The 12,102-nt window shown below is 38.0% G+C and overlaps 2 protein-coding genes across 6 annotated transcripts in view; one reads left to right on the top strand and one right to left on the bottom strand.

Annotated features, from left to right (window-relative positions):
* On the top strand, positions 1-11,558 carry LOC132885228 (PPARGC1 and ESRR induced regulator, muscle 1). Of its 2 annotated transcripts, XM_060919646.1 has the most exons (4): positions 1-113; positions 5,302-7,917; positions 8,499-8,615; positions 8,760-11,558. In XM_060919646.1, the coding sequence occupies exons 2-4, from the start codon at positions 5,334-5,336 to the stop codon at positions 8,834-8,836; spliced, it is 2,778 nt and encodes a 925-aa protein (XP_060775629.1). In that variant the 5' UTR covers positions 1-113; positions 5,302-5,333; the 3' UTR covers positions 8,837-11,558. The 2 variants fall into 2 exon arrangements, with proteins under 2 accessions (XP_060775629.1, XP_060775630.1); XM_060919647.1 differs by lacking the exon at positions 8,499-8,615 and having other exon boundaries at positions 2-113.
* The window catches only part of rereb (arginine-glutamic acid dipeptide (RE) repeats b), a 20,424-nt gene continuing 17,361 nt past the window's right edge, over positions 9,040-12,102 (bottom strand). For all 4 annotated transcript variants that reach the window (XM_060919645.1, XM_060919644.1, XM_060919642.1 and 1 more), the window contains one exon: positions 9,040-11,273. In XM_060919645.1, the coding sequence (XP_060775628.1) occupies positions 11,240-11,273 (34 nt within the window). In that variant the 3' untranslated portion in view covers positions 9,040-11,239. The remainder of the gene's footprint in view (positions 11,274-12,102) is intronic.

Raw genomic sequence — 12,102 nt, forward strand, 5'->3', positions numbered from 1 at the left:
TGAGGCAGAGGCCACACGTTCCTACATACAAGGGCAGTGCGAACGCTGTGGACGGCACCATGCCAACTTTAGGCAACGTTCAAACGTTTGGAAAATATTACTTACACCTAAAGGTAAGGCAAAGAATCCAGACAAACAAAAACCATAATGTCACAAAAGAAAAAGATAGCAGAGTTGTAAAGAAATTGTATTTTGTTTGATGGTTGGGTGGTTTTTGTTTGGGTGGTTTTAAGTGATTGCAGCTGACTTGATCTGTGCAGTTTAATCTTCTTGTATTAGCATTGTAAGCGCATGAAAAGCTCAACTTAAAATACATATCTGCCCTGTACAGAGAGCTGACAGACATCGGATTTATTAGCAACTAATGCAGTTTACTCACAAAGCACTATCATCAAATGACGCCAATCCAATAAGATAAGTAATATTCAATTAAATGTGAAATCACAGGCTTCTACACCCAAGTTGAGCAAGAGGGAAACATTCTTATCAGCATAATACAGTTTTATACAATCTAAAAAGCCTGCCAAAGGCAACTGTTTTAAGACTGATCTGATTTCACAATGTAAACACTGCACCTGTTCCTGTAGTTAAATGGTTTGAACTTATTTTGTCACTCAAACATACTACACATACATTAAAAAAAAAATGTAAGTACACAAACTTTTTAGAGAAACAGTATGCACTAATTTTGCAGGCATTAAACAATACAAAAGTTTGTCACCAGTTGTTACTTATGCACAAGCACAGGAGTTGTTTATGATCTCCTGTGTAAGAGCTACAATCTGCTGTACATTGCAGCAATAAAAGGCAATTAGCTCCCCTTTTGTTGAGAATCTTCATACCGTCAGAATTCATTTCTCAGCTATACTCTCTGAACTTTAGAGCCCTATAGATATTGGGTTCTATGAATGCTTTAAACATCTATTAATTTGAATATCAACTGCTTTCACGTCTTCCTACATTAGAAGCTTGCTTGCTCAAATAATGGACTTTCATTGGCACAGCAAGGGAAACATAAGACTTGGGACAAATCCCCATTTACTGTAATGAGAGAAGGGATGCCTCCCGATCTTTATGTTGCCTACATGGTGTCCTTCTAAAACAAATGTATAACGAGGATTTGTTACTGGTTTGCCTTTGGTTGGGCTTGTTTTTCTTGCCCGACAGCCCATGCTGAACATCTGCCAAGCTGTTGGGACATTTTCCATGAATACAGTTTGTGCTCGAGTCAACTTACAGTCCGTCTCAGTTCCAGATATGAAAGAAACACTCACTGTACCAATGTTGTAAATATGCGAAACTGGATATTGATCAATTCTCCATCTCCATTTCTGCATATTTGCCTGCAGGACCATTTCTAGCTATTGAAAAGACCAGGAGCTAAGTCATGTTTTCCTGGGCCTTGTATTTTTTAAGGGAGATTGGCATCGATGGGTTGTGGAGGTTATATCTAACTTTACAAGAAATATTATCACCCACACGCATTCAAAGGTTATGTCATCTTTATTACTGATTTCTGCACTGCTCTTTTTAGATTTATGTAGTTCACTTCAGTTTCTGTCTCCTTATTATTAAGTTATTATCAACACCCATAATGTCTCAGGAAACTGAGGTACGTGTCATTAAATTTCACTAGTAACATTTATCATCAGTTTAATAAAAATATATCATTTCTCACTCACATATCTCTCCTTTAGGAGCACAAAGACACACATTCTAAGCTACATTATTATATTACAACATTCAAAATCCCAGATGACATCCCATCTCACAAGACTACATGATCATATAAATACAGTGTCTTGCAAAAGTATTCATCCCCCTTGGTGTTTGTCCTGTTTTGTCGCATTACAAGCTGAAATTAAAACGGATTTTTGGGGGGTTAGCACCATTTGATTTATGCAGCATGCCTACCACTTTAAAGGTGCAAATTGTTGTTTTATTGTGACACAAACAATAATTAAGATGAAAAAACAGAAATCTAGAGTGTGTGCATAGGTATTCCCCCCAAAGTCAATCGTTTGTAGAGCCACCTTTTGCTACAAGTCTCTTGGGGTATGTCTCTAGCACATCTAGCCACTGGGATTTTTGCCCATTCCTCAAGACAAAACTGCTCCAACTCCTTCAAGTTAGATGGGTTGTGTTGGTGTACAGCAATCTTCAAGTTATGCCACAGATTCTCAATTGGACTGAGGTCTGGGCTTTGATTAGGCCATTCCAAGACGTTTGAATGCTTCCCTTTAAACCACTCGTGTAGGTTTAGCAGTATGTTTAGGGTCATTGTCCTGCTGGAACGTCAACCTTCGTCCCAGTCTCAAACCTCTGGCTGACTCAAATAGGTTCTCCCCCAGAATTGCCCTGTATTTAGTGCCATCCATCTTTCCTTCAGTCCTGACCAGCTTTCCTGACCCTGCAGATAAAAAACATCCCCACAGCATGATGCTGCCACCACCATGCTTCACCGTAAGAATGGTATTATCAGGGTTTGCACCACACATGGCATTTCCCATGATGGCCAAAAAGATCAATTTTAGTCTCATTTGACCAGAGAATCTTCTTCCATGTGTTTGGGGAGTCTGACACATGCTGTTGGGCAAACTCCAAATGTGTTCTTAAGCAATGGCTTTTTTTCTGGCCACTCTTCCATAAAGCCCTGCTCTGTGGAGTGTATGGCTGAAAGTGGTCCTATGGACAGATACTCCCATCTCTGCTGTGGATCTTTGTAGCTCCTTCAGTGTTCTCTTTGGTATCTTTGTTGCATCTCTGATTAATGCCCTCCTTGCCCAGTCTGTGAGTTTTGGTGGGTGGCCTTTTCTTGTCAGGTTTGTAATGGTGCCATATTCTTTCCATTTTGCTATAATGGATTTAATGGCGCTCCGTGGGATATTCAAAGTTTGGGATATTTTTTATAGCCCAACCCTGATCTATACTTCTCCACAACTTTGTCTCTGACCTGTTCGGAGGCTCCTTGGTTCTCATGTTGCTTGCTTAGTAGTGTAGCAGAGTCAGGGTCCTTCCAGAACAGGTTCATTTATACAGACATCATGTGACAGATCATGTGACACTTTGATCGCACACAGGTGGAACTTAACTAATTACATGACTTATGAAGAAGTGAGTTGGTTGGACCAGCTCTTACTTAGGGGTTTCATACGAAAGGGGGTGAATACTTATGCACACTCCAGATTTCTGTTTTTTCATCTTAATTATTGTTTGTGTCACAATAAAACAGTGATTTTCACCTTTAAAGTGGTAGGCATGTTGTGTAAATCAAATGGTGCTAACCCCCCCCAAATCCATTTTAATTCCAGCTTGTAATGCAAGCAAACAGGACAAACACCAAGGGGGATGAATACTTTTGCAAGACACTGTATGTCATCCAAGTTTCTCTCTCTCTCTCACATACACACAAATACCATTTCCTCCAATGCATCCAGGCTCAGTTGACTGCAGCAGCTCATTCATGGTGTCTGGAAAACACATATTTATGTTGACATTAATATTGTGTGGCAAAACAAAGACACTGTTTTATCCCTATATGTGACTAATATACCAAAGGCTGACTATGGGATGGTCGGCTGGCTGATTCTGTGTAGGCTACATGTAGCATTAAAACATCTCATCTCATCTCATTATCTCTAGCCGCTTTATCCTTCTACAGGGTCGCAGGCAAGCTGGAGCCTATCCCAGCTGACTACGGGCGAAAGGCGGGGTACACCCTGGACAAGTCGCCAGGTCATCACAAGGCTGACACATAGACACAGACAACCATTCACACTCACATTCACACCTACGGTCAATTTAGAGTCACCAGTTAACCTAACCTGCATGTCTTTGGACTGTGGGGGAAACCGGAGCACCCGGAGGAAACCCACGCGGACACGGGGAGAACATGCAAACTCCGCACAGAAAGGCCTTCGCCGGCCACGGGGCTCGAACCCGGACCTTCTTGCTGTGAGGCGACAGCGCTAACCACTATACCACTGTGCCGCCCGCATTAAAACATGATTAAATTATATCAGGGCAACTGTTGGTGTCTACATGAACACAAATTGTTATTGACCTGTTAAATAAACTTATTTGGGGCAAATAGACCACCACTGTAGGTATTCATTAAACCACTCGAACTTTTAGCACGCCTGGTACACTGATCGTACAGATCCTACGCTACAAATTCAACATAACCAGGCCACACAGAGCAGGTTTTGTGCATCAACATAATTCAATAGGTTGCATTGTTGATACATTGTATATATACACAGACCCACGGTCGATGATGTACCATCTGTTTTCATGTTAAAAAATCCAACAATAGTGGATTGGTTTTTTGAAGTCGTCTTCCAACCAGTTCTGAATGTTTTTCTTCTGTTGGCGGTTACCAAAATTTTGAATGTGCACTGTGCTGCGCTCAATTCTCCCCCCCACTTCCCCTGTGTTCCCCTTCTCCATCTTCAGACACTGCAAGTCAAGTTCTGATCTATTTCAGTCAGTTGTTTTCTATTAATCTCTTACTTTTTTTGAGGGCGAAAATACCCAGGGCTATCACTCTGAGTAATCGGCCCCAACGACGCCACTGGCTGCCTGTAGAGACAAATATTTTGCTAAACTTTAATAAAATAAAATTAATAAATGTATGAATTCATATGTTTAAAATCTGTATTTTTCTGTAAAGCTGCTTTGGGACAGTGCCTATTATGAAAAGTGCTATACAGATAAACTGACTTGATACGAGTTATTTATAATCATGCTATCTGTAATCACCCAGATGAGGATGAATTCCCTTTTGAGTCTGGTTCCTCTCAAGGTTTCTTCCTCATGTCACCTGAGGGAGTTTTTCCTTGCCACCGTCGCCACAGGCTCACTCATCAGGAATAGATAAATATATTTATTAGGGATAAAATTAGCACATGTCTAAAGTCTTTAATTTTCTGTAAAGCTGCTTTGTGACATCTGTTGTTAAAAGCGCTATACACATAAACTTGACTTAAGTAGGCATTAAAACTCAAATTGCCCTTTAAAAATGTCCATTTTAAAACAATAAAACTACCGGGTGGTTTTAGGTCAGATTTTATATTGTTTAGAGTACATCATAAATTAACAGTTACCCTTTATCCCATTCTATTTATCTTAACCTTTATCACAGTACAACTATTTTACCGTTGTTTAATTTTTTAAAAAATATTTTACTGTTAGGTGTACAATCAATCAGTCAAGCTTTGCAAAGCATTTAACTAATAATTCATACGCTTACTAGAAAAATGCAAAATTATTGAAAAATATACAATATTTCATTGTTTTCAGATGCTGCATCATGCTGTGTAAACTCTCCTGTCATGGATGACGTAGAGCACAGTGTTGTAATAGCAGAGCGAGACTGGGAGAGTTTCTATGAGGAGAGTGAGGAATGCTCTATTCAACAGGCATGGCTTGCAAGCCTGGATGATTCAGGCTTCAGTGACACTGATGATGAGAAAAATTCCACCCAAGGGCCTGTTTTAGATTTCCAAATCAAGCCTGATAAATCAAACGAGGAGCCTGATGCTGCAGCACTGACACAGAGTGAAGTTGATGACTGTAAAGCTGAAAACACCTTAGAAGAACCTGAAAGTTATAAAACAGACAATGAGAGACCTACTGAGCAAACTGCAGAGATCAATCTGAATGATGTTCCAACCGCATATGCATGTCTGACCTCAGATAGCAGTGTAAGTGTTAATGACGCCAGTCTGACTGATCAGCAACATACTGCCTCAGATATAAAGGATTTGAGAGAGCATGACGAAAGTCACAGTGAGGGTAAGCCATGTCAGGCCATTGGAGAGCCAAACACATCCTTCCCATGTATTCAGCATGCCTGGCAAGTTGGCAGCTCAGAAGGAGAAAGAGCTTTGAAGGTTTCAGAAAGTTCAGCAACTCCAACAAAAGAGAAAGAACGGTGGTTTGTCACAGTAAATGACAGTCCGGTAATGCAAAGAGTAAAGTCTGGCCAAAAAAAAGTAAGAAAAAAAAAAACCTCGAGGAAAGTAGTCCAACAGAGCATAGTAACAGAAAGTCAGTGCTCCGTCTCAAATAATAAGAAAGAAGAAGTATTAATGAAAGATGTACAAATTTTACAGAATGAATTTATGCAACCTCTCCAAACATATTGTGAAAGCGTTTACTTTAATCCACGTCCTAACCATTTTTGTGAAGAGGTTATTTTAGACTCGTGTAATAATCAGAAGGAAGTTTTATCTCTCATGAAAGAACCTGAAAAGGAGGCCTTTGAAAAACCTTCTACTCCAAAAATTAACTGCGCTTCAGAAGCATCATCATCATTTATTGCTGAAGAGGAAATCTTAAGTTGCGCTTTTAGTTTTAACTGCAAAGACAATTCAGATGTTCCAACAGAAACCTTCGAAAACAACCCTCCTGCTTCTGTGACTCCCCCTTCCCCGTTAACACTCACAGATGTTGCACTATTACAGACTGATGCGCTAATAAATGACCAAAACATCACCAACAAACCCAATAGTAACACACAAGTCACCAATCCAGATCACCCGATGACCAACAATTTAAGCCATAAAAGTCATGAAGATACTCAAGACGATGGTTCTAGATTCATTCTGGAGGCGTGTTCAACAACTACTCCTTTAGAAATGCTCCAAGAGAAAAAGCCTCTAAAACAAATGCAGGAAGAATTGAAACTGCCCTCCCAGGAGGCACAGAATGATGGATCACGAAAGGAAAGTCTTGAAGCGGCTGTTGGTCCAAACTGCCCAATATATGCTCTTTCATCTTTCTGGGATGAAATGGAGAAGTTGACAATAAAGGACATTTTACATCTTAGATCAGCTCATAACAGGTCTCCTATGAGTGGAAGTGTAGTTACTGAGGAGAGTGATGTTGAAGATAAAAATCTGCTTCCTTCTAAACAGGACAGGGGACAAGAAAGTGGCTTGATGGATGACTCGGCAGACTCTGACTATTTCACGCATGTAGAGGAGTCTAAACCAGACTGTTCAAGTTGTGAACTCTCTGATTTTGATGAGGAATTTCTACAAATACTTAACAGAAGTGGAAACCATAGTCCTGAGCCTCAACATATTAAAGAACAGACTGAACATTTTAATTCTACATACATCCCAGGCCATGAATTTGTTCCAGATAATGAATGTGAATCTCTAGACATGATACAACTGAGTCATCAGAATGAAATCCCAGATTATTTGTATCCAGTCACAGAGGCACCAAGTTTATTTCTTACACCTAGTCAGGATAGTAATGGAAACCCTTTTGAACTGGACGGAATCAAGAAAACACCTGTTTTATCATTTGATAATTCAGCAGACAATCAATCCATGTTAACCTTTTCTGAGATTTTGACGAAGGACATTAATGGATCTGGTTCCTCAGACAGACACAGCAGCACTGTTGTCTCATTTCCATTCGCACAGAACTTGTCAGTATGTGAGATGTATGATGATTTCTTCTCAGACTTTGAGATTGGGAATTTTTTCTTTCCTTCAACCCAAGATAAGACTGTTCCTATCTTCTCTGCTTCACGCTCAGTGGTGAGAGATTTGATAGTCCCGAAGGTGGAGGAACTTGATTTTGACCCAGATTTTGAAGAAGATATTAAGCCAGGAAGGGACATTACTTGCTTCAGCAGCCAGCCAGACATATCTACTAGTCCCTCAGGAATGCCAAACCTGTTCTTTTCCATGAGCCAAAGAGGAAACTGGAGTAGTCTTTTCTCTCTCAGAAGAACCAGATTTATAGAAAAAGGGAGCACCTGGCACAACAAAGTCAGCTCTTGGATTTTCCAAAAAGAAGCAAGAAAGGCAACATCATACATTTCAAGAACCCAAATGATGCAGAACAAATCCTTCCTACAACTGGTAGAGCCGCAGAAACATGCTGTATTTGTTTCAAGTAAGTGACACGTAAACCATCATCCATTTGCAGACTTCATAGCTAAAATTCTGTTTAGGATGTTCCGACATCAAGATACATGTTGTTAAGTGTTTAATATGAGGTGGTTACATGCCTCACATCATGACCAAGAATCAGTGCAAGCAGTAACAATTTCAGAGAGCATAATAAAAGTTGTAGTAAGGATGAGTCATGCCAAGCCATTGGAGAGCCAATCACATCTTTCCCACGTATTCAGGAAGCTGGGCATCTTGTCAGTTCAGAAGGAGAAACAGTTTTGAAGGTTATGCAGAGTTCAGCAATTAAAAAAAAAAAACCCACACACAAAACCTGTGGTTTGTCACAGTAAATCACGCTCCTGTAGTGCTAAGAGTCAAGTCTGGCCAAATAAGGGTTGTTAAAGAAAATGCTCGAGGAAGCTCGTCCAACAGAGCATAGCAACAGAAGGCCAGTGCTCGGTCTCAAATAATAAAAAAGAAAAAGAAGACAAAATGAAAAAGGGACAAATAGTAATGAATGGATTTATGCAACATTTTCAAACACCTCATGTTAAATACAATATTCTAATAATTCTCTTTCAGAAAAAGAAGACTTTAGCTTTTCTATAACGCAAGCAGATATGTGCCTGGTTTGTATTGCCTTTGCTTCCTGGGTATTAAAATCCTCTAATTCACAGTCTACAGATATGTGGAAAGCAGGTGTGTTAAAACATTATGAACAATACTGTATGGCCATACTGATGCTGTATGTTAATACATTAATATAAGAAGTTATTTCAGTACATAATATGCTTAAGACTTTATTCTGGTATTATAATTATAAATGTCCTTCTCAATTTCCAGCTCTCCTGGCAAATGTTAGTGCAATCTCAGCCATCCAGTACTTGCGGAAATATGGAAAAGGACAAAACTCAAGATGATCCATGATGTCTTTTCAAAAAGTTCTCAGAAGGGGCCAGTTAAAAAAAAAAAAAGGGGGTTCATTTTGCACAAATTTAAACCAAGTACAATGTAAATACACAACACATGTGTCACCTACTAGGTTGTAGGTCATATACTGTACTTTAGTTTACCAGAAATTTACCAATTTTGAATTGATAGCAAACAAGATATAGGAAATCCATTGTTTTCTGCCATTCACTTTATTGTTAAAGTGAAATTTATTCAGACAGACAGAGAAATTAGGTTGATATGGACCAGAAGAGCACTCACAGGTATTTGCGTCAGAAATATTTTCAAGTGAAGATCTGCTGAGCATTAGCATGTTGTGGATATACTAGTGAGTAACAGATTTTTGTTAACAACAACAACAGTGATGATGATGATGATGATGATGATGATGATTGTGAAACAGAGAATTTTCCCAGAGAACACTGGTTCAGTCTGGGGTTTTTTGTTTTTTTTAACTTTTGCAAGCTGAAACAGTTTCCTGTCAGTTGATTTTCTGTTCTTCTTGCTTGGCCAGGATACATTTGAAAATGTCCTTCTCCGGTTGCTTTTCTCTACAGACATTTCAAACATTTCAGGAGATCGCATGTCTGTTCTGAGTTTTTAATTTTCTAACAGTGGTGACGATTGTTACAGTTGTAGGGAGGAACTGGGTAGTGATTTTTTTTAAACTACAAAATTCAGTCAGAATTATTTCATAAGGTTTTTTTTTATTATTCTGACAAATTCCTGTCGTGTAAATTATGAAACCATGAGCTTCAGCACCAATGTACCCCAATTACATAATATTCGACTGCATGAAGCTTAAGTAAAATTCATGAAGTGCAAAATCATGTAAAAGAAAATAAAATTGTCTTATTAATCATCAGTAACATTTTGTTAAATTATGTTAAAGGAAAACTCCACCTTGAAACACAAATATGTTTACATTTAAACATTTACAACATGATTAGTGATTTTCGTGCAAATTTGTTGGTTGCTGCTGTATTATTGTTATTCCTGTGAGAATTTTTGTTGTTGTTTGTGCTCTAATGTCAGGGGGCACTGATAATGCAGTTACAGTGGAGCTTAATAGGAGAAAATTTTTCAAAAATCTCAAAAGATCTTTTCTCACTCACCATTTTTACTCACCAGTGACGTACAATGGCATAATAATGAGAAGTCCAACACCAGTGTAGTGGAGACTGCAAACTGAACTCAAAAGGTCCAAAACTGTGATGCAGTTACGTTACACAGACGTGTTGAGTTATAGTAGAGAATCAGCTCAACTAGTTAGCAATCTACAAGATGACAAGCACAATGGTGTTGATGGCGGTATTAACAGGAAAGCTGAAGGTTTGAAAGTTGATCTGTTTGAGCAGAGTGCATGGATGAGATGATGAGCGAGCGTGACAGACTAAATCATTATACAGATTAATATGCAAGTTGTTCAGGGTGGATTTTTTCTTTAAAAGGACAGAATATGTAATATTGTGTACTATCACACAAGGTTATATTTTTAATCAAACCATTCATACTGTACATTCAATACACACTTCGTAAAAGGTTACTTTCAGTATTCACTGGTTTATTGTAGAAAATACTGTCTTTTGACTGTTGTGTAAAGAAAACATTTTGACATCAGTAGTTTATGAGTAATGTGGTTAATAGTTCTAACTGATGTCCATTGAACACAAATAATGACACTTCACTAGTGGTCACAGCTAGCTTTATATTGTTACTTAGACATAATACTTTATCCAGAGATATATGACATGGTGTCAATTAATTACTTATTTGTTATTAATACAGTTTCATTTGTATTGCAATAAACAGTCCAAAAACTAGTCTCTCTCTACTGTTATATACTGATAAGAGTGTTCCCTCTAAGATATACCTTAAAAAGAGGAGGTTAAAGAAAAGCTATGATACAGTATTTAAAGCATGCACTTACTGCACACGGGTTCTTTTGCCTTTTTGAGTCCAAATCTAACATTAAAACACTCATTTACACGTCATATATTATTTAATACATATACTATGTACAGTATTATAGAGTAGGTTTCAATAAAGTTTTAAACTTTAAGCTATATTGTGGATATTCGCGATACTGGACAGCACCTTGCAGATACTAAATACATCTAGTGCTTTAGCACAGCAACAATATTACAATAGATTTTATTTTTAACAGTAAAAACTGCTAATAGTCATGCAACAAAAACAAGGTCAATGTGCTTGGGAAAAAATGTATTATTTCATACAATACCACAAAGTAGGGCAGAGTCATAAGTGCCGAAAGGAAGTAAACTGATTCTGTACACGGTTCCTGCAGAGAACAACAACCACCACCCTGAATTCAGAAATCACCCCATAGTCCACAGTGTATGTCAACCATTTCAAGGCTGCTTGTCTCCCTCTTTCTTCAGACGGCTGTTGAGCAGATAAGAGGACATTTTTAAATATTAGAACAGGCCCATCAAACTTTAGACCAGAATAAAATATACAAGCCAACATAATATAGATCATATTACCTATATTATAAAATACAGACCATATTGTGTCGAGTTCTGTTGAAGTGACTTTTGTCTTTTGAGATGATTTTAAAACAACATGTTTGAAGTAACAGGTTCATTTCGATTTATTTATTACCCTCGGATTATTTTGTTTATTGAAGGAATGTTTTCAAATAAAATCTTTAGAAATCGGTACTTGTTTCCATATTTTTGTCCTGTGGTGTTAAAATATGCAGTGCAATACAATGAAATGAAGGCAAATTATATATAAAAAACTTTTTAAAAAGGGGATATTTCTATTTGTTTTGCTTTCTTACAAATGAACAAGAAATTATACAACAGCACTGTTAAATTCTCAAATCCGATTGGTCAGGAGGTGTTGATTTTATAAAACAACAACAACACTGACAGTAGTTCTGGCTATTAGGCATATCACAGGTTTATATGAATGTGCTCACTCTAAACAAACACACAGTGACTTGTATGGCATGTAACTGGATTTAAATGTGTGTAATTACTGATATGGTGAGATTTTTGGACGGGGAGTCACCAGAGTCAGGTCTTTAACAGTCAGATAAAGCTGTAACTAAATTTGACATGGAAAAACTTTTGAGGGCAGAGGCCTTTGTGCTTTGTTTTTTCTTGGTAACATGACAAGCTGTGTTTTTTTTGTCTTATTAATTTCAAGAGAGAATGAAAAAAGGGAGGTTAGCGAGGAAATGCCTGTTTATAACTGTTATAATGTG

The sequence above is a fragment of the Neoarius graeffei genome, chromosome 4, assembly GCF_027579695.1.
Source record: "Neoarius graeffei isolate fNeoGra1 chromosome 4, fNeoGra1.pri, whole genome shotgun sequence".
NCBI lineage: Eukaryota > Metazoa > Chordata > Actinopteri > Siluriformes > Ariidae > Neoarius > Neoarius graeffei.